Source organism: Cryptomeria japonica, chromosome 3, assembly GCF_030272615.1.
Source record: "Cryptomeria japonica chromosome 3, Sugi_1.0, whole genome shotgun sequence".
Taxonomy (NCBI): Eukaryota; Viridiplantae; Streptophyta; class Pinopsida; order Cupressales; family Cupressaceae; genus Cryptomeria; species Cryptomeria japonica.
This window is the reverse complement of record NC_081407.1, coordinates 250,534,279-250,561,286: the sequence shown is the minus strand read 5'-3', so window position 1 is coordinate 250,561,286 and position 27,008 is coordinate 250,534,279. Positions and strand designations below refer to the sequence as shown.

The window sequence follows — 27,008 nt, the reverse complement described above, 5'->3', positions numbered from 1 at the left end:
GACTCTGCCAAGGGTACTCTAGGGGAAAGCTTGAAGAAGAGTAGCCCAATCCACAATCTTTTTCTGCAACACTTAGCCAATTTTCCTATCCCAAACTGGTTTTCCTCCAAAAATTGTCCAAAAACTCCAAAGATGGAGAGTGGGTGATTAGCTCACTAAGCTTCAATCCCTAGCCTAAGAAGGCTTCTCTCACTCCTTCCAACCTCTTGGATAGAGTGAGGGACTCCCATTGGTTGGTCTTCCCTAGGTCTTACACACTCCCTAACCAAGGCACCTAGAGAAGGGGAATGAAATGGGGAAGAGGAATTACACCTATCAAGAAGGTTATCTTACCAAGGATGACACTCCTATAAATGAAATTCGTCCATCTTGGGAAAACCACTTTTTTGGGTGGTTAAACAAGCCCTAAAGGAAAGACACATGGCCAATTTTGGCCTTCACCCATAGGTACCCCATGAGGCCTAATAAAAATGCTCTAAAATTGACTCTAGGAGTTGATTTAACCCTTAGAAAGTCCACCTAAAATTAAACTACAGGTCAACTCTGAGTTGACCCTCCTTGTGGTTCACTAACCTAGATTTCTTGGTTCCTTCAAGGATAATTAGGAGATATAACAATTAACAAAAATAAAACTCTCCAAAAAGGTGACATGACAATTGCCAACACAACATACAACATATGTGTCAAGTGACACTACAAAATAATTTCACATCACAATTACACACATGGCAATTGTCCCTTGAATGATTTAAACAATTTAATAAATACAATCTACACTCATGCAACATTTTACGTTTACGAATAAAATACAATACATACAGGGTGTTGTCTCTCCAAATAGACAACCCCTGGTTTTACGAACGCACATAGGCCTAGGCTTGATTCTCCATAATATTTCCATGGTCACATGGATAATTTCCTGCGCATCTCAATTTAAACACTAGTACTTTCCAATAGCCTCATATAATATAAAACACATAATAAGAATACAATACAATCATTCTGCATAGAATTGACATTATACAATACAATTGCCACATATCAAAGCAATTCACATAAGCAATTCATCATAATCCTCATAATTTGATCCAATTGCAAGATATGCAAACATACTTCTAGCATCAAAATAAAGTCCTGCAAATCAGATAATGACATACATCATCTCAATGTTACTGTATTCTAGGATCATATAAAATTCTATATCCATAAAACATAGAAATGAAGCATCCATATATCAATGTTATCAAATTTATGGGATTATATAAAGTTCTATATCCATAATGCATAAAAATAAAGTATCCATAATAGTTCCAACATGAAAATCATTGAAAATATAGGATGGGTTGGAGTAGGGCCTCACCATCTATATGAACATATATAAGACAAACTCACAACAACTAGTGAATAGACCAATAAAGATTTAAATGAAATATTAAATTTTAGAAAACTTAACATTCAAATCCAAAAAAAACACAACATTCAAATTAAAAAAAAACACATAATAACTTTAAAATTATGAACTAAATTTCACATAAAAATAAACCTCTCATAAACCCGTTATTTGCAAGTTAGGAGAGACCGTGGTTATAACAGTGGGAGTGATCGATCTTATAGAGCTAGTTATTTTGAAAGGGGCAAAACGCAGAGCAAAGGAGGGATTAAAGTTGAACTGCACGACGATGGCTTCTTCAGCTACTCTACGGAGGGAAGCAAGGCGCCTGGGTAGCCTCACTTCTTCGTGGATCTGCATTTCGTATTGTTATACCCTAGAAAGATAAATGTGTATACTAATACCATGGTTTTGTCTTAATAAAATGATTAAGATCCAAGGGCAGATAAAGGCTATGCCCTCTTTCGAGTAACACATTCTGCCTTGGCTTATACCCTTCACATAATGGCATAAATATCTTGTTCTACAGAAGATCGTCAAATAGTGGGAAAATTAATTAAGCTTACTCTGTTTGCTGCAGCCATGGAGATGGCAATGGAGATTGGCATGGTCGTGTAAGGGTATGGACAGTCCACGAAGAAGTGAGGCTACCCAGGCGCCTTGCTTCCCTCCGCAGAGTAGCTGAAGAAGCCATCGTCGTGCAGTTCAACTTTAATCCCTCCCTTGCTCTGCGTTTCGCCCCTTTCAAAATAACTAGCTCTGTAAGATCGATCACTCCCACTGTTATAACCACGGTCTCTCCTAACTTGCAAATAACGGGTTTATGAGAGGTATATTTTTATGTGAAATTTAGTTCATAATTTTAAAGTTATTATGTGTTTTTTTTTAATTTGAATGTTGTGTTTTTTTTGGATTTGAATGTTAAGTTTTCTAAAATTTAATATTTCATTTAAATCTTTATTGGTCTATTCACTAGTTGTTGTGAGTTTGTCTTATATTAAATAAACCAATAAACCAATAAAGATTTAAATGAAATATTAAATTTTAGAAAACTTAACATTCAAATCCAAAAAAAACACAACATTCAAATTAAAAAAAAACACATAATAACTTTAAAATTATGAACTAAATTTCACATAAAAATATACCTCTCATAAACCCGTTATTTGCAAGTTAGGAGAGACCGTGGTTATAACAGTGGGAGTGATCGATCTTACAGAGCTAGTTATTTTGAAAGGGGCGAAATGCAGAGCAAGGGAGGGATTAAAGTTGAACTGCACGACGATGGCTTCTTCAGCTACTCTACGGAGGGAAGCAAGGCGCCTGGGTAGCCTCACTTCTTCGTGGATCTGCATTTCGTATTGTTATACCCTAGAAAGATAAATATGTATACGAATCCCATGGTTTTGTCTTAATAAAATGATTAAGACCCAAGGGCAGATAAAGGCTATGCCCTCTTTCGAGTAACACATTCCGCCTTGGTTTATACCCTTCACATAATGGCGTAAATATCTTGTTCTATAGAAGATCGTCAAATAGTGGGAAAATTAATTAAGCTTACTCTGTTTGCTGCAGCCATGGAGATGGCAATGGAGATTGGCATGGTCGTGTAAGGGTTTGGACAGTCCACGAAGAAGTGAGGCTACCCAGGCGCCTTGCTTCCCTCCATAGAGTAGCTGAAGAAGCCATCGTCGTGCAATTCAAATTTAATCCCTCCCTTGCTCTGCGTTTTGCCCCTTTCAAAATAACTAGCTCTGTAAGATCGATCACTCCCACTGTTATAACCACGGTCTCTCCTAACTTGCAAATAACGGGTTTATGAGAGGTATATTTTTATGAGAGGTTTATGAACATATATAAGACAAACTCACAACAACTAGTGAATAGACCAATAAAGATTTAAATGAAATATTAAATTTTAGAAAACTTAACATTCAAATCCAAAAAAAACACAACATTCAAATTAAAAAAAAACACATAATAACTTTAAAATTATGAACTAAATTTCACATAAAAATAAACCTCTCATAAACCCGTTATTTGCAAGTTAGGAGAGACCGTGGTTATAACAGTGGGAGTGATCGATCTTACAGAGCTAGTTATTTTGAAAGGGGCGAAACGCAGAGCAAGGGAGGGATTAAAGTTGAAATTCACGACGATGGCTTCTTCAGCTACTCTACGGAGGGAAGCAAGGCGCCTGGGTAGCCTCACTTCTTCGTGGACTGTCCAAACCCTTACACGACCATGCCAATCTCCATTGCCATCTCCATGGCTGCAGCAAACAGAGTAAGCTTAATTAATTTTCGCACTATTTGACGATCTTCTGTAGAACAAGATATTTACGCCATTATGTGAAGGGTATAAGCCAAGGTATCTTCCCTTTCACAGTTTTGCCATAGGGAGCTGCATATTCAAGGTTAATAGTCTTTGGCCTTACTTGGAGACTGCAATTTAAGTTGCAGCATCTTGCAGGGCACTGATAGCAAAAGTTCGTCTATGAAAGAATCTTTGCCGAGATCTACGTGCAAAGTTACTGATACAGATTTTAAAGTGCCATATTTCTATTTTTTTTTTGCTGATACCTGATCAGAAGCAGTCCTGTCTTTGTAACTTTGCAGTAGAACGTTTTTTTACTTCGTTGATTTCTATGGCATATATATGTACCAAAATGTTTTGGGTGCTGATTTGGATCTTGATTCCCAAGGAATCTGTTTTGTAAATGTTCAAAATGTTAGTCTGTTCCCAGAAATGCATGCGTTTTCCAGGACAGATCTGCAGATCTACATGAGCCAAACTTAAAATAAAGAGCCTTTTTAATCCACTGTGAACTCCAATATCAACAATCTCTTATGTTGAACAATGTGATTATTTGCTTGACTAGCCTTTTTACTATGATCGTGCGATGCATTTTAAACTTATAAACCATGTTTTATGACCAATGAATATTATTTCTCGATTATTATTTTTATTTGTCTGATCTTGAATCTTTTATTGACAAAATGTGGGCGTTAATGTTTTCTTTTTATGGATTGAATTCTAGGGGATTCTATAGGGGCTTCTGCCCAAGAAGCAAAAAATTTGAATTACAAAAGATAGGAAATAATATAAAGACAAAAAAACAGACCCAGGCAGGGTAAAGACACATAAACCAGTATGCCAAAAAAAGTAGAGATCAATGCCAACCAGTTGCCACAACTGCTTATGAAAAACACCCTAGCTGCTGACACCACCTGCACCACTCACGTGACCAGTTGCTCTCATTTTATTGTCTTCAATAAACTCATTCCAAACCCAAACCACCATTGACTTAGGGCGAACAAGGATGTTGCTACCACTATTCCACAGGGCCAAGAATTGGATGCATTGGATAATTTCTTAATGCTGCTGTGAGTTAACCAGCTTATGCTCATTGATACATGGGAAAGTGAAAGAACTGGTCACCTCCAGCACACCTTGCATCGCTTTGGTATGGGCAAGTAAGAGATGTTTATTTATGGAAAAACACCTGCAAATTTTCCACATTGCAGTTCACAGCCAAAATTTTCTTAGAGAGCAGACTGTACTCATCTAGAGTATCCAAATCAGCATCACCATCAACCTCTGCTTCTAGTTTAAGTTGTGCATACGACACCAACTAATTCGAGCCTATCATTTGACTAGGCTAAACCAGACCATGCACAACCCATTGACACACTTCCACAAAATAGATAGCTAAGTTCACCATCTCCAGAAAGTCCTCCATGATCAATTCTTGCGACCTCAGTCTGCTATCCTCCACACCCTCTCTACTAAGAATACTTTTAATTAAATTAAGAGAGATAGCATCAGGGCAGTGGAAGATCTTCAGCACCCTGTTATTTTAAACCTTACCACAACAGTAGGGATCGTGACCTTTAGAAGTTCTCCTCTGGCTAGCCATCAAATGACCTGCTTGGAAGTAGCACAGCAGAAAAAACCACCATGCATCCACCACAGCTGCAAAGGAGTGCTACAGGAAGCCACACACCAAACCAAGGAAAGAGAATAGACAACAAAGCCAAGGCACCTTGATTTTATATAAAAGTTTAAAACCCACACCACATGAACCTAATCAAAGCCACATTTGTCAAAGTTATGAGGAAGCCAAAAATATCACCAACTATATAATAACATTAACACTCTGCATACAAGAATGAAGGCAAGATGCCTTCGCACAAACCATTGTCTCACTCATTAAGAAATATGTCTATTACCCATTTTTAAAAATCCCTGCCATGTGTCCCAATTGTTACTTACCAAAGGCTTAAAGGGGTCTTGAACCACACACCAATTTGCTAAAAAATCAGCAATCCACTTTAGAATCCTGAAATTAATGGAGGAAGCTGATGTCAAAAATATTGGTACACAAAGATTCAGCTTCATACAACAAACAGCAAAGCTGCCAATTTGAACATTGTACTTGAAAAATACAGTTGATCACAAGATTCACAACCATTGAATCGCCTTTGACCAAAAGTTTATGGCAGTTCAACAACATAACTAAGGAAAGACCATGCACAATCATCTCCCATTCTGCTGTGTAAATTTGTTTTAACACCCAACAAAGAACTCCCTTTTTACAAAGCAGCCCTTAGAACCACAGATCACCACCCTGACATTTGCAGCATCTGGATTTCTGGGAGCCACACAATTGAAATTTAATTTGAGGAAACCATCAGGAGGAACGGTCTAGTTAACTTGACAGTGATCACTATTGGAATCCATCACTCCATTAACAGGGGGGGAGTATCATGTTTATATTTATACTTTACATGTATATTTTTGTATGGATGTTTCTATGCCATTTGGTATCTAGAGTTCCTTAAATATCATACTCCCTGCACCTGCACCTGTATCCTGGTAATCTTTTTCTTGTTTCATTGATTTTCATCTCAAGTATGAGTATACATCTGGTTCACCTTCAGCTCGGCAAGCTTTGGCATGCAGTTTTTGTTTTTGTGGTCTTTTTTTCCATCATACTTTTTGACAATAGAACATAATTTTTTGGGTCGGTGGTAATGTTGGAGGTGTATAGAGTTTGACATCATGTTATCCATTTGTTAATGTCACACTAGTCTATATACACTGTAATGTCCTCATTTTTATGCAATATTGTTTCATGAGCTTTTGGCCAATTTCTGAGTTTTCCTATAGGTGTGCTGGGGAGAACTCCAAAGTTCTTGGAGAGCTCAGGTTTAGCTTTTCCTGGTTTCCGTGGTTGGCATTGAGCTTTCTTGGTGATTTGGATTGCGGTGACACTTTTAGAAGCATTTTTTGGACCCTTGGGGCGTTCTCCAAACTTCTTGGAGAGCACTTCTTTTTTTAGTATGTCTCTGAGTTGGCACCTTATCATCGTTCCTCCAGCTTCAGTTACATCATGGCATGATCAGTTTTGGTTTCTGATGCCTCAATGGTGCTTTCCAGTTTCCACAACTCAGGTGGGGGAGTATATAAAATATATACTCAAGTTCTAATGTTTCATGTTAAATTTTTCACTTAAGTGTCATATTTAATTAAAGTACTTTTTGTCTCTTCAAAAGTGGATGCCTAGAGAAAACTGAAGGGGACTTCCACATGAAAGTCATTTTAATATTTCAAAAAAAGTTTTTTGGTGGGAAATGAATTATTTTGTATTATTTTTTCCCTCGAAAGCTATAAAAGGAGGTTTGGGATCTCCTTTGCTCACATGTTGAAGACTACACATATTGTTATGTTGCCAGATTGAACCTGTGAGTTCTTGCAAAAATCGTTTGAGGATGAAAATCCTCGTTTGATATTAAAATAGTTGGTGATCTTGGTGATCTTTGTGATGTAATATCATTCCACTTTAACATAATCTAAGATGCATCTTTTTCAAAAACATTTTAGCCTTTGCAGAAAATATTCCATTTTCCTGGATATTGCACTCAGCATGTTGGTAATGTTACCCTGTGAACTAAGATAACTGTAGCCTAATGGCATATTAATTTTTTTCTCCTCGTTGGAAATGCTTGTAAACCAGCTAAGCTTATTTGCTTTCAACTTAAGTGATCGTCTCCTGGTTGACTCTAATCTATTTTACCTCAGCAGCATACTTGTAGAGAAATGAAGTTCATGTTTTATCTTCATTGATGGTTTAGATTGTTGAAATCATTTTGAAGTTGTAATCCTCTAGTAGGCAAAGAAGGCTCGAGAATGTTGCTTACTTTCCTTTCTTCAAAATTCTCTTATATGAAATACCATTTAATCATGGGTAGGCTGACATAGCTGGATTTTAACATGTTTTATCTTCATTGATGGTTTAGATTGTTGAAATCATTTTGAAGTTGTAATCCTCTAGTAGGCAAAGAAGGCTCGAGAATGTTGCTTACTTTCCTTTCTTCAAAATTCTCTTATATGAAATACCATTTAATCATGGGTAGGCTGACATAGCTGGATTTTATTCCTTGCCTGGAGCTATATGTTATATCACATTGGAGCTATATGTCATATTATGTTTCTTGTTTTTCTTGTTACAGCATAGTTTTAATTGTTTACTTAAATATGAACCCAAGTTATTGTGTATTCTGGTTATTCTTTTGTTTTATTAATTCATCACAATTACTCCATTCCTTGGTTGGATTGACAATTCTCACCATTAAACTTTGTTTTTCAGGGAAGTGCCTTCTTTTGGCGTGCGAGCAATTTCTACTCAAATTGGTGAGATGCCTTCTCATTTGTTTTTCCTCTATTCCTCAAACAAATTATATGGTTGTGAGATGCATGTCATTATCTAAATTTAGTCTCTATTCCTATAATCTATATTCTAAATTTCCATTTACTTTAAATTCAACAATTATTTGGAAAGTGAAAGAGATCTTAATTTAGTTGCTTGAAATGCTACTCAAGCCGAAACTAAAAGTAAGGTGGAGTTTGTATGTGGCAATTTATTATGCAGTAAGAAACAGGATGAAAAGTATAAAGAGTATTCAAAAGATTACAAAGGCAATGAAGATGGTTGCCTCATCAAAGCTTAGGGCAATACAAACAAAGGCGGAGAATTCTCGAGGGTTATGGCAACCATTCACTGCACTGCTTGGTGATGTTCCTGGTATGTCTTCATAGGCAACTCTACTATGCTCAAGCTACTTTGTACATTTGCTTTGGTATACCTTCAATTACATTCTTTCTAAAAATTTCCTAAATTGTGTTTCTAAAGTTGTCGAGACAAAGATAGTGAGGGATCATGGTAGGAAGCTGGATTTAATGAGATAAAACAAAAGCTAAAGGTGTAAACATGTAATGAGGTAGATTTGGTAATGGAGTCATAAATGCAGTCCAAATTCATGAACCCAATTAAGGGCTACGAACCAGGCAGCTCCTTACAAAAATTGAATTATAATTTCAACAAGTACATAACGGTCATCCAGAAACTCAGGATGACAGTACAGCAACTTTTGACATCAGCATTCAATACTAACTCTCACATCCAGGTGCTCAGCATGAAACATTTAGCCTACAAAAATTTATAATTCAAGAATGATATTCTGGATGTCCAAGGGTTCCTACAGAATACAGCTCAGTCATTCTGGCCTTCTAGTTCAATACATCATTTTTTTCTTTAATATTGCTTTCTGATCATCTATCAGCTTCACCATTTCTTCAATCAACCTCTAGCAATCCAATCTTCCACCTCTTGCTCTTTGTTAAATATCTTTTATTTTAGAAAGTCATGGTCTCTGAAGCCACCCAGTCCAATCTCCATATTTATATCTGTCAGCCACACCATCACTCACCTAGGATTAATTATTCCTCATAAGAGGTATGACACAGGAATAGTTATACTCCTCCAATCAGGCTTCTGGGTAATAAATGACTGTGCCAGCAAAACAGTCGTTAGCTCATGTTTCACTAATTATTCTTTGAGCATTCAACAGTTAAGACTGTCCAAAATAGCCACAGTGAGGCCCAAGTCATTCTGTCATATAGCAGTTAGAGATGAATGAATAGCACAGGCAGCACTAGCACATCAGATCCAAAAGAGGACTAAAAATAGAAGATTAGAAGATGACAGGTGGGCATTGAGGTTAAAAGGAGTACCATCCAACCCTACTGGCAACAGCAAAAGAGAACAAAAGAAAACAAAAGTAACAAAGAGAAAAGTCGACACCAAATTTGAGCAAACAAAACAATCAGAAGTTTAGTAAGGCAGGTTCGTATGCTCCTGCATTGGTCTCTCCAGGTAGGAGAAAATTTTCTGTGTCTGAAACCCATTAACATTTAACAAAGGTTTTGGAATTGTTATTCCTTGCTTAGACACTTTGGATGTGTGTATCCAAGTTGCTTCTTCAACTGGCTTATTCCTCCACTTGGTCAAATTCTCCTTCTATTCTTTTCCTTCTTGTCTTCTTGGCTGTTTTGATATCTATGAAATCTTCAACTTCATCTTTTCTCATCTTAGGCAACTGTTGTACCCAACTTTCCTTCTGTCCTTGGAAGCTGCATCCTGTTCTTCACAAGTTTGGTCTTGGTAATAATGATATAAATCAGTAATGTTGAAAATTGGTGAAATATGAATGCCATTAGGGAGTTCTAACTCATAGCCATTCACTGCAAACTTATTTAAGATCTGGCATGGTCCGATCTTCATCCATATTCTTCCATTTCAACTTGTTATAGGTTCCTTGGGGGAATCCTCTTTCACCTTAAATGTGCTAACACTAGATCCCCAACTTGAAATTCTTGCTCTCTTCTTCTTTGAACAGCATGTTTCTTATACTTCATTGTATTTTTCTTCAAGTTTTTCTTGACTTCCTGGTGTAATTCATGGACATAAATGGCAAACTATTCTCCTTCCGCATTTCATCTTTCTAAAGCTGCAGTATCTCTTAAGGTATCCACACACCTTGGGATGTACCCATACATAATTCGAAAAGGGGTTTTGGTGATGCTTCTATTTATTGAATTATTGTTGGCATATTTCACCTGGGTAAGAACCAAGTCCTATCAAGTGAGCTTTTCTCCTACTAAGCACTTTAAGAGGTCTCCCTGTTGGTGTTGGAAATAAGCCACACCCGGACCAATGATGGACTGGTCCAAGAGGGGCCAGTAGCTCAGTGGTAGAGCACTCTAGCAGCGTATGGAAGGTCCTAGGTTCGAGTCCTAGCTGGTCCATGTCTCAACATGGTATCAGAGCCAGGTCCAGGCTAGGAGCCCCAAGCACACGAGAGGTGTGGCTTAAGGGGGGGTGTTGGTGTTGGAAATAAGCCACACCCGGACCAATGATGGACTGGTCCAAGAGGGGCCATTAGCTCAGTGGTAGAGCACTCCAGCAGCGTATGGAAGGTCCTAGGTTCGAGTCCTAGCTGGTCCATGTCTCAACACTCCCAAACTCTTGTTTGCAACCTCTATTTGCCCATTCATTTGAGGATGGTAGACTGAATTAATAAAACTTAGTTTAATGTCCAATTCCCTCCACAATGGTTGCCAAAGCCTGCTCAACAGTCTGTTCTTGAATCCTAAGTTGCAGGGTTCGCCCCCTGGCAAGTTGGGTACTGGTCTGGCTCGAACCTAGTTCGGGTCCCTGTGTGGTTCTCTTGCGGGTGCAGCCAGGGTGCGCTGAAACAGGCACCGGTTCGTCTTGGGTGAACCCAGAGGCCAAACTTGACGAAAAGTCAAAAAAATTGCAACTTTAAAATTTAGTTGTTATTAATTTTGCTCTGGTATGATCATTTTTAATCCTATAATGTTGTTTGCTCATATTTTTTGTGCTCGCTTCTATGGTGAGACTTTTATGGTCTTCTCATATTTTCTAGGGTAGTCCTTGTTTACTAAAGGGATTTGCCCTATTTGAGCAGGCTTTGGTGTTGTATGGGCAAGAGCTGCGTTTCTCTTGTTACCATTTTTTAATAGATTTTGGTGGAGTCATCATTCTTGTTTTCCTTATTTCAAAACTTCAACTTGCTACGGTATCACATTGAATGGGATACAAATGTTGTAATTCAAAACAGGGACACATTGATATACAAAAGGATATCAAATTTAATGATGAAGTGTAATATGGTTCAAAAGACACATTTGTGTAGGGTGTGGGTATTGTAAAGGAGAAAATGAAGGAAGCTTCAGATTTTCACTTTAGAAGTCAAAACAGCTGGTTTTGTCAAAGGTATGGTACCATAATCATTGAGGTGCTTTTGTACTGTAGGAACAGGAACTTTTTCCGCTTGTCTAGAAACAGTTTGTAATGCTTAGAGACACTTTGAATTTCTCTTCTCTTCAATTTCTTGTGACATCTGAGATTCTTGACTGGCCTTTGCAAACATATTAGTTTGTTGTAAATGCCCAAGAGAGTGAAAAAGGTCTTGAAACAAACTCCAAGAGGAACCATAAGTCTCAAGTGAACAAATAGATTGTAATAGGTAAAACAGAAATGACTGAAAATAATTGCTTCAGGCTGGTTGTGTGCCCAAGAGGCCTAAGATTGAATTTTCCATTGGAGATAGCAGATAATGGGTCATATGCCTCACTCTCTCCTATTTTTTGCTGATAAAAACCAAAGATTGTGATATTCTAATCTTAATTCATGCTTCTATGCTGCGTATATATATATATATCTATATATATATATATATATATATATATATATATAACCCAAAACCCATTTTCAAAATTTTGCCGAACTGGGGAACTGGGTTCTTGAACCTTAATCTGAACCCAAACCTGAAACGGCAACTTAGCAAAAAACCCTAATTCTGAAAAAAACTTAAAGAGTTTAGTGTGTACATATAGAAAATCTAACCAAATTGAAAAAAAATTCAGGGTTTAGCATTAAGGTTAGGGTGTAACTTTGAAATAATATTATGTTGAAACCATGATGCTAAACTGCAATTCCTTAATGGTTTGGTTAGGGTAAGCTTTTTATATTTAAAAAATAAAAAGAGCTGAATCCTAACCCGAAACCTTGAAAATATAGGTTTTAGCATTTGTGTTAAGCTATGACACTAATATGAATTAATAAATTAAAAATGATGTACTATTTAATATAATGGTACTTGTACAAATTAGAAAGTTGATTTGGAGAAGTTGTGATGTTAATCTATAAAACCTTAGTTTTGCAATCAAATGTTCTTTGTTGTTGAAAATCACAAGAAAAGGCTGGAAGTTTGAAAAAATGGAACAGATTGGAAAAAAACAGAAGAATTGCATATATGGCAAAAAAACCAAAAAGTCACGATTAAATTGTGAGTGTCGAGCTCTTGCAGATTTAATTGTGATAAAATTTCCTCTTTTGATAAAAAATTGTTGACTGCAATTTTACCAAAAAGCATAAAATTTGTCATGGAGAAATTGTGTAAAGCTTCCTATCTACAATTGCTTGTGATTAATTTGTGCTATGTGCAACTATGGTTAGAAACTTGAATGATGAAATTGTTCTAAGTTCTAACTATCTAAGATGCATTTTGCCAAACTTTGAAGGTTTTATGGGCTTGTTGACGTTTCCTTTCTTTAGAGGTAGAACTTCAGATTGCTTTTTTCATCAAGGTTCTACTTATCTACACCTAGAGAGATTGAAAATTTTAGAGTCAACCTGAGCTATTAATATTTCTTCTGGAATTGATATTTTAACAAAAGACATCAATGTGTTGGATTCTTATACCAAAGCTTATATACCTGCTGCCCATGCATATGCTGGGATTGGGTCCCTGAGTCACTGCTAAAAGTGGCAGCAGCTCTATTTCTAGTGTACATATTGATTGATGTAATATAATGTTACATACTTGGGACCAGTTATTTCCTCTTGATCAGGGTTTCTAACGTTTTGACATCTAATGTTTGTTGAAACTATTTGCTTATAGAAACCAGATATTGCGTCAAACATTTAAAATTTGAATATCTCAAGCTTTTAGATCTTGATACATTTCTTTATGACTCTTGTTGAATTGCAGGGATCGATGTGAAGAAGAATGTCTTTGTTACCGTGACATCTGACAAAGGTCTTTGTGGTGGTATCAACTCAACATCTGTCAAGATAAGCAAGGCACTTTTCAAGATGGCATCAAGTATATGTCTAACCTCAAGGCTAGCATTGTATACATGACTGGATTTAGGAATCATTTCTGTGATTTTTTAGAGGATTTTTTTTGCAATTTTGTAATAGAAAACTGTCTTTTAACATTTTTGTGATCTGGTATAAGTTGCAACTTGTTGAGTTTCTCTGATAAGTGCCAAATACACATTAAGTTTCTGTTTTGATCAAAGTTAGCCTTCCAAACATCTAGATAAATGATAGAGCATCATTATAAAAAGTTTGAAAATATCTATCTTACACTGAATCTGATATCCCTATTTCTATTAGTTGTCTATTCTTTTCATCAAGTCTGGTGGCAGTGATGAATGTTTTCCAGCAAGTCCTTTCAAACAACTACTGAGCATTTTTTTTAGCTTTGACATAGTTGTTTCCTACTAATTTTGTTTCCAGTTGTATAATATTTTGAATCTAGATCTTTAACTGATCCATCTCCTTGCTCCTGTGAATTTAAGTTTGCAGTCTCACCTTGGATGTCTAGGGACTTGGGTTGCATTATGGAGAAAGTTTAACTCTAGGACCTAAGTTCTTAGAGCATTATTTGCAAATGACCAACAGGAATTCAACATCACAATTTACTAAAACATGCAGTCCATGTTAACGGTTGAATCATTACCACAAAGTTATATCTCAATAAGATGACCTATTTTTTTGGGATTATTTCAGAAAATTGTCCAGAACTGTCATCTAGATCTATGATCAAAGTAGGTTAATGGGACATCAAACATGCTAGTTACAATTGTAAATTAACAAGGGGGAAAAATTATCACGAGGGCAGTTTCTTTTATGCTCAATGTTTAAACGTTTTTGCATTTTTGATTGGACACTGACAGACTTCTTCTAATGTTCTGTCTTTGAAGAATAACATTTGTTCTTGTATGTGTAACTCGTATCTGCTACAGTATTTGAGTACTCTGTCATTAACTATCATGCAGACTTATTTTTTCAGACAAAATATGAATATATTGGTTTTATCTCACAGTCTGTTCTTGATCCTGGCACAAGTGCTGCAAGTTGTTATTTTAGCCATCATAATTTTTCACAGGGTAATATATTTATGTGATACCATTTCCAAATTCTGTCCAAGGTATGAATGAGGTGTCGTCCTGGTCAAGTGTAATTTCATTTTAGCTATGTTCTTTGCTGTTTTGAATTTAATATGATTTCAACCAATATTTAATTTGGGATGTAGCTTTTAAAAGTGCAAATGTTATTTTTTCGTTACAAGAAAAAATATTTACATACAAAATGATTCCAATTTGCTGAGCATTTTGATTATATTTTACCTTAAAAGAGGGTGATTTTTGAAAATTCACTTGAAACTTATTGGGTGTGTGACCCCCGAAAGGTCTGCGATGAAGAGGTGGATGTTGTAGGCATGATTTGTGAAAGAAAATTGATGAACTATTTTGATATCTCTCTCCTATATTTCTTCATCACTTTCTCCAACAACAATTTTAAACCATGCCTTGTTTCCTCTTTTTTTAAATATCTGAACAGTTTTGAAGCAACAAGGATGATAATCCAAAGGGTTGCAACACTTGAGACTTAGATTCCTTGAGTTTGAGTGTGATTTCAGCATCGCATCAAGTGTTTGACGATTTTTTCCACAAAAATATGGAAATAATGAAGAGGTGGATGTTGTAGGCATGATTTGTGAAAGAAAATTGATGAAGTATTTTGTTATCTCTCTCCTATATTTCTTCATCACTTTCTCCAAAAACAATTTTAAACCATGCCTCATTTCCTCTTTATTTTCCTTTTGAACTGTTTTGAATCAACAAGGATGATAATCCAAAGGGTTGCAACTCTCGAGTCTTAGATTCCTTGAGTTTGAGTGTGATTTCAGCATCGCATCAAGTGTTTGGCGATTTTTTCCACAAAATCGTGGTTTCTTGCAGTTTGTTTTTGCGTCCCACCTAGGTTTTTAATGGCGAACGATGTTCTTCTACAAAACTTTGATGGTATTTTTACAAAATCGTGGGTGTTTCTTCTTTTGATGATTTTTGGCAAAATCATGTTCTTTCAAACTTGTGAAGTTTTTGAGTAGCTGATCTCGGTTTCTGTATCTCTGAATAGTGGGAGGGATAGCTTTGTTACGCAACATCATGTTGGAAGGATTGTGGTAAACTTGGTCATATCTAGAAGTTCTGCAGAATTAGGGAGGGTCTTAGTGGCAGGGTCATGTTGCATAGCATTTTGAAGAGAAGGGGGCAGCCTTCTATGCTTTTGTGGCCAAATGACCTATAGATTATGTCACATCTTTTGTAGGGTTGTTAGTAGGATGATCATTAAGGGAGGGTATTAAAATAATATCGTAATATTGATATAATGGTCATCTTAGTCATTTAGTTAGTATTTAGAAACTTCTATTTATGTCTTTCGTCTTTAGTTAGTTTTAGGAAGTTTCATTTTTGTCTTTCGTGTTTCTATTCTCAATCGTTTCTGTTATGGAAAGATTGTCTCGTAATTTTCTATATAAGGCGTATGCCTATCCTTAATTAATTACAACAAGGAATTATCGTTTCACTCATGAGATGACTTAGTTTTATTGTATAAATATCAGTGGCTTTATCTGCTGCCTAGATCAATGACTAAACATTAGGCCGATGGGACTTGCAAAGTATGACTAGTTACAATAGCAAATAAGAAACGTAATAGAAAATAAACAGTCTAGCACTAAAACAATATAAAACATAGTTGACTAATGGTTAAATCCAAAACTTTAGACCCTAGTCATATGATTTAAATACAAATATAAATATTCAAGTGAGGGGAAGCGCTCTTCAATGAAATAAAGAGAAAATGAGAAGTAAAGCTAGTGACATGAGATGGAGACTAGCACTATCACATGTTTTACGTTTGATCAAATATCAAAATAAATAAAGAGCCAACAATATCATCTACAACCATGATAGGTCCCGTACATTGTTTGGTATTGTTTATAGAAGAATAATTCAGCTAATTGGGCCATGCTGGTAAATGAGTGTGTAACATGGCTCTCTCTGTACTAGTTCTAATAGCCTAGACTGAATGTCTTCAAAAGGAAGGGACAAAATTGATGAAAAATGCTTGACTTTATAGCTTGAGCTGTGGGCAGGTAAAGCTAGATGGTGCTTAAGTTCAAATAGAAACAAACTCACGTTACCTAGCATGAGTCAAACTGTTGGGTCACCCTAGTTGCAGTATGTTGATATGCATGCCATTTCACCATTCTGTTTCCATATTTGTGAAATAAGAGAGGAGTTATTCAACTCAGTGGTCTTTGGCCACTCTGCAAAACCATATGCTTGAAAGTGATAATGATAGGAAATGGACAAAACTATATATAAGATATCAGGAGAATGTGAATCAAAAACTTTACAATGCCTCGCATGAAAGATATTTTATTGGTTTGGGTTTGGGTCTAGGAATGTGTATGGGGGTTTACTGTCTGTTGGACCTTTGGTTTGGTACAACTTTAGGGCATCTGCACAAGAAAAAAAGGGTCAAGGTACAAAATATGTAAATAAAATCAACCATTACATAATATCGTTATATAATATAAACCAAAAGATAACATTAGTATTGATACTGAATGCAAAGCCTCAAATGAACCATTACATATGATATTGCATAGGTTTATATATGTTTGAAAAATAGGAAAATAGTTAGCAGTCACAATCATACTCAAGAGCTGTGTGAACAAATCATCATATGCTCTTTTGTTAGAGCATCTAAATCAGCAATTAGTTCATTAGAGTCAGATGCAATAAGAAAAGCGGAATTTTGGTTGGAGGTTTAATATATTTTATCCTCGTGTCTAGATTATTTTATGCGTTCTGAATCTGCCTTCTATGTGTTCATGGCCCAAAAACCCATCTGATGATGTATAATCACCAGCCTGGTACATTGACTCTAGAGCCTCTTGACATTTCACACATTGTTGGGATTGGTTTACAAAGTACACGCCTTTCACTAATTCAGTGATCTTTGGAGGAGGCGAAGAGTATATTGTTGTCCGCAAGGCAACGTTTAGATTTCATTTGTTGGGAGGGATTTGATATTCCTCAATGTATACTTTGTACCTGGTATGAAGCTCAATCTACTGTCAGTCAATCAGATTATGCTGCATTCACCACAGCTGGATGTCGTCTTTCAGTTGCACAAGTGCGACATTGTTGACAGGGATACTCACACTATGGTTGCTGTTGGCATTGAGGATCATGGTCTTTATAGACTTGTTGATTCTGGTAGTTCTCAGGAGCTTGCCATGGCAGCTAGGAGTACTTCCATCAGCACTCTTTGGCATCAGCTATATGGGCACTTGAATGTTCACTATCTCTCTCAGTTGCTTCGGGAGGATCTAGTTGCAGGATTACTTGAGATTCACACTTAGAATCATGGAGTTTGCGGAGCTTGTCAAGTTGGAAAGCAGCATAGGACTACGTTTTCAGATGGAGACGCTTGGAGAGCATCCAAGGTCTTGCAACTCATTCATGCGAACATCTGTGGTCCCATGAACACTCCATCAGTCACTAGATGCAGGTATTTTCTATTGTTTGTTGATGGTTTCAGCAGACGCATGTGGGTGTATTTTCTCAAGCAGAAATCAGAGGTGTTTAGCATGTTTTAGAAGTTTAAGGCCTTAGTGGAAAAAGAGTCTCGCTATCAGATACTCACTCTTCGGTTCGACAATGGAGGGGAATTTTGTTCTACAGAGTTTACCAACTTCTGTGCATCACATGGCATTAAGCATCAACTCACCACACCTTACACCCCTCAGCAGAACGCTGTTGTTGAGCATAGGAACTGCACGTTCACTAAGATGGCTCGATCTATGTTGGAGCATAGAAATGTTCCAAAACAGTTTTGGGCGGAAGCAGTCTTCACTACAATCTATCTTCTGAACCGGTCTCCCACAGAGGCCGTTAAGAAGATGACTCCAGAGGAAGCTTGGTCTGGTAGGAAGCCCAAAATCAATCATTTGAAAGTTTTTGGCTCTACAGCTTATGTTTGGATTCCAGATGCCAAGTGCACCAAATTGGATTCCAAGAGTCATAAATTAATGTTCAACGGCTACAGTGACAACCATAAGGCTTATCGGTGGATTGATGTGGACATTGATTGTCTCATATTTAGTCGAGATGTAGTATTTGATGAAGAACAAGGGTGGTTTCAGCCTTCTTCTCCTGTTTTGAGCATTGAGGATCAACCTCCAAAGGCTACAAGTATGGGTGTTTGCCTTCCCTTAGCTTCACCTGATGGGAGGGATTCAGTCGACTCTACAGTTGTTGGGTCTCCCAGGCATGACATTGCACCACTTGACTTTCCTCAGAACCATCCAGATCCATTCAGGCAACTAGTGGGCAGCCTCATCTATCACACTGCTACTAGACCTAACATCAGTTATGCTGTGAGCTATATTTCTTGATTCAGGTCAGCCTCAAAAGCTGAACATTGGGTTGTAGCAAAGCGTGTGCTAAGGTATGTGAAGGGCACTCTCGATTTTGACATTCTGTACAACAAAAGCAAATAGTCTAGGCTGGTTGGCTACACAAACTCAGATTGGGTAAGTTGTGTTGATGACAAAAAGTCAACTTCTAGGTATGTTTTCAGCTTGGGCACGGGTGCAGTCACATGGACTAGCAAGAAGCGACAAGCAATAGCTCTTTCCTCGACTGAAGCAGAGTATCTGGGAACTGTTAAGGCAACATGTGAGGCAATTTGGCTAGGTAGGATGCTTGCAGACATGCAAATGTCTCAACCATGACCTACTCCCTTGTTTTGTGATAATCAAGGGGTTCTGAAATTAGCCAAAAATCCATTCTTCCATGAGTGGACCAAGCATGTGGAACTTCATTGTCATTTCATCCGCAAGCATGTTGAAGATGGATCAGTGATATTGCAGTACATTCCAACATAAGATTAGACAACAGATACCCTCACCAAGTCTCTGAGCCTGACAAATTTTGTCAAATTTAGAGGGCAACGTGGTGTAGTAGATAGAATTGTAGTAGATAGAATGACCATCAAGGGAGGGTATTAGAATATTTAATTATATTTTAGTCACTTATATTTAGTTCTTTTATTAATGGTCATTTAGCTTATTAATTTTTTAGTTTGTTAAGTGAAACTATTGCTTCTTTATTAAAGACGCATAGTTAGCTTTTTATTATTTATCTTTTTAAGCTTTATTTAGTATTTTAAGCTTTTTAGCTTTTTAGCTTTTTAGTTTTTCACTTAAACAATTTGTTCTTTCTATAGAACATCGTCTTGTAAACTCTCTATATACGGTTGTATATTCTTCAATAATTCATCCAATTATTTTTCAAGGAAAAGGGTCAGATGCTTTTTATTTCTATATCAGTAGAATATGGATATAAAACATCTTAAGGCTTTGTACAAGCAACCTTCACTAAATCTCATTGTAGATTGAGCACCTAAAGATAAAGTGCTCCTCATTTTTATCATGTTATGGACAGTAGGAAGACAACCTATGGTCTTGTGGAATATGGTGGTTTGTGTCAACCAAAGAAGCATAAATTTGGAAAAAAAAAAGCCAAAATCAATGATTAATTTCGAAATGGCAGAATTCTTGATTTTTATCCTTAAAAAATGTGATTTATTATCAAAATGGTTGACCTCTGTTTTTGACTGTTTTTCCTTGATGTTTTTGAGTTTAATTTATTACTAACAAGTAATTGGTAAAAATATGAATTGTATTTACAGAATGATCAATAGATCATTATAAAGAATTACAACAATGATGTTTCTAAAAAGAAACAGTCGTAAATAGAAACAAACTAATTCAAACTGATTATTTACAAAATACTACATAATTGACCATTAATAATAAATAATATTATTCTAATACCCTCCCCTAATGGTCAATCTGTCAACAACACCAAGCTGCCCCTTGAATTTAGCAAAATTATCTGGGCTGAGAGACTTGGTGAGAATGTCTGCAGTTTGATCCGTAGTTGGAACATATTGCAACTGAACTAAGTCGCCTTCAACAAGCTTCCGAATAAAATGACAATGAGTTTCCACATGCTTGGTTCTTTCATGGAAGACAAGATTCTTGGCAAGTTTGAGAACTCCCTGATTATCACAGAACAAGGGAGTCGAACTTGCTTGAGATATTTGCATATCAGCAAGCATCTGGCAAAGCCAAACTGCCTCGCAAGCTGCCTTAATTGCTCCTTGATACTCTGCTTCTGTCGAGGAGAGAGCCACTGCCTGCTGCTTTTTACTAGTCCATGTGACTGCACCAGATCCCAAACTGAACACATACCCAGATGTTGATTTCCTCTCATTAATCTGAATCTGTGAAACTATCGAGTCTAGGATTGTGACTCCTAGTGTAAAGAAGTCTATAATCAGAAGTGCCCTTCACATAATGCAGCACACGCTTTGTCGCTACCCAATGATCAGCCTTGGGGGCTGCCTTAAAGCGTGAAATGTAGCTCACTGGAAAACTGAGATCAAGTCTAGTGGAAGTGAGATAGATGGGACTACCCACTAGTTGCCTGAATGTTGTTTCATTTACAGGAGGAGAATCAGACTTGGTTGACAACTTCAGTCTTGTCTTCATAGGCGTGGAAGTAAGTTTACAATCCTGCATTCGAAACCTGTCAAGCAAGTTCCTGGCTTACTTAGACTGAGAAATAAAAATGCTACCATTAGTCTGTCAAACCTTAACACCTAAACAATAATGGAGAAGCCCCAAATCTGTCATATCAAAAGCCTTGCACAGGTCATGTTTGATTTTTGCAATCAAATGTGCTGAACTGTCAGTAATGATCAAGTCATCCACATAGACAACAAGAAAGAGAATATCATCACCAGAGTGTTTGATATATAGATTTGGGTCAGAAGGACTATGCTGAAAACCATGAGCAACCAAGTAATGATCAATCTTGATGTACCACGCTCAAGGAGCCTGTTTGAGTCCATAGAGTGTTTTCAGGAGTCTACATACTTGATGTTTGTTGCCGGCAACCTTTAAACTAGGAGGCTACGTCATGTAGACTTCTTCTTGCAACTCACCATTGAGGAAGGCACTCTTAACATCCATCTGATGGACTTTTCATCCAAATTGAGTTGCAATAGCGAGAAGAAGATGAATGGTACTCATCTTGGCAGTAGGAGCAAGTCTCCTCATAATCAATGCCCTCCCGCTGTGTGAATCCTCAAGCGACCAATTTAGCCTTGTATTTATCCAAGGTACCATCTGCATGATACTTGACCTTATAGACCCATTTGTAGCTAATGGGCTTCTTCCCTGGAGGAAGATCAAAGAGAACCCAGGTGTTTTTCTTCAGAAGGCTTTGGTATTCTGCATCCATTGCTTGTTCCCACTTTGAATCCCTTTTGCCTTTGCATATGTCTGAGGCTCATAAATACTATGAATGTTGGCCATGAGAGCAAAATTGATTGTATTTTGCTGCTTGCTCTTGTTTCTGGAAGATCTACCTCAATGAGCTCATCAGGACGAAGATCACTGATGGTCTTAGCCCACCATTTGGGTCGGAGAGTAGAAGAACCAACATCAGATGCAGGAGGAATAACTGGAATTGGAGGAAGATTAGCATCATTCAGAGTAAGTTAGGTAATGCATCATCAAATTCAAAATCTGCATCACCCCTCCCATTAGGTGAACCAAATGGAAGACGAACACCCAAATCAGAAGCCTTCAAAGGATGATCCTCTAAATTGTGCTCAAACAAGGAAAGCTAAAATGGTCCTCGTTCTTCATGAAAGACAACATCATGACTGAAGATAAGACGATCAACGTCTACATCAATTAGTCGGTAAGCCTTGTGGTTGTCATTGTACCCTGTAAACATTAGCTTCTGATGCTTGGAATCCAACTTGGAGTGATTGGCATCTAGAATCCATACATATACTAAAGAGCCAAAAAATTTCAGATGATTGATCTTGGGTTTGTAGTGTATACTACTTCTGCCCAATACTTCTTAGGAACATCCTGTGTTCCAACACTGACCTGGTGATGTGTGTTTTAGGCATAACATTACAGAATAAATTACCAGGATAATTTACCCTCTCTTGAACAAAATCACCTCAGATGCTAAGAATGAGATCAACTAAAATGATTCCAAGGTTTCTACATGTTAGGTCTTGACGAGTGGGTAACTCAATGGTCGATGTGAATTGCTGTGTTCACTTGGGGACTTACGCAAATGTTTGGATTATCATGAATGACGCGGAATAGGTGTGCTGACAACTTAAGATCTATCAATATGGCTTTGGATTTTACTTCTTACTAAAAAAAGGGCAAAAGGAAGGGTTCAGGAAATTTATTCAAAGCCTAGGAATGTAGGAAATGATGAATAAATCTAGAGGAATCAAACTAGGCAAGGTCTCACAATCAGGTATTGACACAAGCTTAGTGCAATCGTCTAAGGTATACTTAAAGATTTTCAGGCTATCACCATCAAACGTTGGCACCATCCAAGTTGATGCTTGTCAAGGGACGCGTAATAGTTGAAGTTAAGCTTACTTAAATTTCCAGTTGACCACACAAAGCGCACTTACCAGCGACAAGAGGCTAGTGGTATGGATTAAGGATTCCACACAAATGAATTCAACAAATCTTCCACTCAATCTAACATACATGAAAATAAATTCTAATCTAACTTGGAGGAATTGAGAACCATGAATGCAAATACAACACTTGAAGAGCAAAATCACCAACAATTGAACAATGATTATGATTCAAATAGCTGCAACATATACCAACAATTCTACAAAAACTCTCCCTTACAAATGAGAGACAAGGAGGCATATATAGAGTCTCTTACAAAATGGATGGCCAAGATTGATCCAAGATAACGGTCGAGATCATGCCAACAAAACCCTAGAATTGCCCTAATTAGGGTTTACATAAAAAATGGCGCCACCTACATATGGCCCAATGAAAAGATACTTAGTCATCAAATAGGGAATCTTCTAAAAGATTCCTCCCTGCATCTCTCTTTCTCTCCTAGCATACTCCAAGAATCCAGCCAATACTGAATCTAACTCCTTCATGGAAATGCTAGGCAAGGTATCCTGTTGTAAATCAATCACGTCCAATAAATCCGAGCAAGCATCCAAAGTGTTCTCCCATTCTGGCATGAGCTTCTGCGAACTATGAACATGAATCAACAAAGAGACTAAGTCGTCTATCTGACTCTTCTTCAAAGAGTCCAACTGGCGAAAATACATAAATTTCATCTTGTCTCTTAATTCGGCTATGTGTAAACCACTAGCATCACTAACATCAACATCCAATAATTCCTTAATCGAGGCAAGGATCTTCATCTGAATGTCCTGAATCAATCCCTCCATCTCCATACAACTCGACCCTGCGTTCTCATAAGTTGATTTCTTCACGGCTAATGAACAATACCAACCATGGAAATCGTATTTGTCTCCACTATGTACAATGTCCTCGCTGACCAAGGTGGAATTAGGAACCTTCTTCAAAAAGCCTAGAGGCGTGGAATAGTCTTCTCTTGAATAGGCTGAAATTCTTCCCAAACTCCCTCCAAATACTGGATTCTGAATGCGAGCCCTGTTGTCCTATCATATGCATGGACAAATTGAGTAAGGAAATCATTTGCCTGCCTTCTTTTATTCTCAATCCACTTTTTTACCTCTGAGAGTGTACCTCTCGTTGACTCATAGTGTGAATGCATTCCATGGTCAACTACAATAGGGGAAATAAGGGTGGGATTTTCACGCCTTATCCCTGCAATATACTCTCTAAGTCTGATATTCTCTTCTCTGTGCCTTTCTTTCTCCGCAATCTCTCTATCTAACCTTGCATCAATTGCCTTGAGGTTTTCACCAACCTCCTGAAATTATTTTTTTCTGGATGTACGACCAAGGGCAACTGAAGTGATTTGGAAATCCATAGAAGTAGCAATGTCCGCTGTCACGTGTGCAATAGGAACAACAATTTGCGCAATCCGCATTCCTGTCTCATCTCTAGCTATGTGCGACAAAATCTCCACTCTCTTGGGCTTTTTCTCCTTAGCACTCCTAGCTAGGTAGTCATCAGTGTCATCAATAGGTTGTACCTCTATCATTTGTTTACTTTTCTCCATATTTCTCATCAGCCACTCAGGAATAGCGGCCATCTCCATACCATCATTGAGACATATTTCTCGATCAAGTCCTCTCAATGCCGAGATAACATCATCATCATCATCAAGATTATTCTTGGTCCAATCATACACCTCATTTCCCAAACTAACTTCCAAAAGGACAGTAGAGGATCCCGACTGATCATCATTCTCATTTGGAGATGCAAATGTCGCTGTGGCATGTAACTCTCGAGTATTCCCTGGTAGTATCGTTGTGTTGGAACATTGCTTAGTCTCCTTGTTCTGCTCTGTTACTTCAATCACTTCGATTGATGAGACACTGAGAGGGGGTGAAGGAATGATAGGTGGAGGAATGATAGTCTTCTGTTTCATCTTCACCTCAATCTTCTTCCCTCTGGCCTTGATTTCTCCTAGCGTGTTCTTCCTTCTCTTGGGAGCTTGACTCTCTTCATCTGCATGAATCCTGACATCACTGATAGTCCTCTGATCATCCTCGGAAATAGACTCTTTCGACTTCATCCTTTCATAAGTGAAGAGAACACCCATATCAACTAACTTATTCATTTGTATATCTACCCATGCACGGGAGAAACTCAAGACCTCTCTCATCAATACATTCAGGTCAATCCCTTCTGACTCTGACCAATTAGGCAATAGGATTGCCTTCTTCATTTCACTCTCATACTGTGGGTGCGTATGATCTTTGTTATCTAACACTTGATCAAGAATGAAGAAAAGTCCACACTTCCTCATAAAATCCATTGACATTCTGGACCACATTCTTCTCTTTATTGCTTGCTCGTCCATCAGGTTAGCCCAATAATCCTCTATGTCAACTTTGTGAATGAACTTTTCTCCCGTGATCCTTCCAACTTTCTTGTCTGGATCAAATCTTTCTCTTTTCTTGTATGTAGCAAATTGATAGAATACAAGCTCCTCACTTGCAGTGCTGGCGGCTATGGCGGACTGACAAACCTCTAATGTCTTCCCAACTGAAATAGGGAATGTCATGCCTGTCCTGTGCTTCTCTCTTTGAATGACATTGAACTCTAGAAGCCGTCTCACCACTTCCAACAAGATCATTCTGTCAGTCGGGTACCTAGGAAGTCTGTAGAGTTCAGATTGAAACCCATGAATCCTAAGGTACGTGAAAGTGGGAAACTGAATATACCACGATCCATATTTTTCTATTAACTCTATTGCCTCCTTGGACAACCTTCTGTGGATTCCGCCTTGCAGCATCCGTGTGATGTACATAGTGAATGCATCATTCACTCTCTTATAGTCTTCAATTCTATACATGCTCAGCTGGGGGTAGCATTCATGACTCCTGAATTGCCCTTGCCCATTCCCGACTTCACCTTTGCATATTAATCCTCTGTATGAAACAAGCCGTGCAAGCAGGTATACTAGGTAAGAAGTCACGGCGAATGATTTGGACCGCTCTACATTCCTCAGCTGAAAGTCCAGATTGTCACTTATAATCTTAGACCAATTTACTAATGTTCGTCTAACATAATCCTGGATGAAGTAGAACATCCATCCATCGAATATTGCTCCCTGTGGCATCCCCATCACTCTGTTGAGTAGGAATATTAAGTCGCTATACTCCTCTTTGAAGTCTACGCACATGAGCTTCTTGGGAGCCTTGGAATGATGAGACCTAGGCTCAATCATCCACTCCTTATTTATCAAATTCTTGCATACACCCATCTTTTTCATGTATCTTTCTTCATATTCATCCTTGGTCACATCCTTCATGTCCGTTCCGTGTGGAATTCCGAACACCTCTACAATAGCATCCTCAGCAAGGTAGGCAATGACAACGCCCTTAGGAGTCTTGATCATTCGCTTGAGCGGATCATAACACCGTGCACACTCTAGGATAAGCTCACTGCACTGTATGGACTGTGGAAATCCAGCGGCATGGAAAATACCACTCTTCATAATGTTCGCATATGCCGGGGAAGGAACTTGATCTTCGACTCCGAACATTCGCTGTTGCATCTGGTCGAAGTCTAGGAAATGCATGTTTGTATTTGTGATCTCCTTCCATCTGGATGAAATCTTGAGCTCTGGATAGAATCCAGTTTCCAGCATCTTCAGTGGTTCTTTCCTTTCCTTATATCTAGACTTTGACATCGTACCTGTACAAAGCTTGAAGTTAGACTTAGGAAAATAAACAATGCTCTTAATAAAATTCCCGACTTTCTAAAGATTCAGCTAATTAGAGCATAAAGTCAGGAGAATAATCCATACACTTTGTAGATTTTGACAATTAGATTCAAAGTGTGACAACGCTAGGGTATGGAAACCCTCTATAAAATTCATTAATACCTCCTTATGCTTAGAAAATATGCAAGCTAAAATGCAAAGGAGTATACCAAATCAACGATGACTAAGGAAAGGTGTGAAAGGTTGTGTTTTCACACAAAGTATGTCTGAAGACACCTTCTGCAGT

The 27,008-nt window shown here is 37.7% G+C and overlaps 1 protein-coding gene across 1 annotated transcript in view; it reads left to right on the top strand.

Annotated features, from left to right (window-relative positions):
- Nucleotides 1-3,432: 3,432 nt before the first annotated feature.
- LOC131037197 (ATP synthase subunit gamma, mitochondrial) overlaps nt 3,433-27,008 on the top strand; it is a 42,975-nt gene continuing 19,399 nt past the window's right edge. Inside the window, exons 1-4 of the mRNA XM_057969265.2 lie at nt 3,433-3,676; nt 8,043-8,086; nt 8,325-8,477; nt 13,312-13,425. Coding sequence (XP_057825248.1) covers nt 3,549-3,676; nt 8,043-8,086; nt 8,325-8,477; nt 13,312-13,425 — 439 coding nt within the window. The 5' untranslated portion in view covers nt 3,433-3,548. The remainder of the gene's footprint in view (nt 3,677-8,042; nt 8,087-8,324; nt 8,478-13,311; nt 13,426-27,008) is intronic.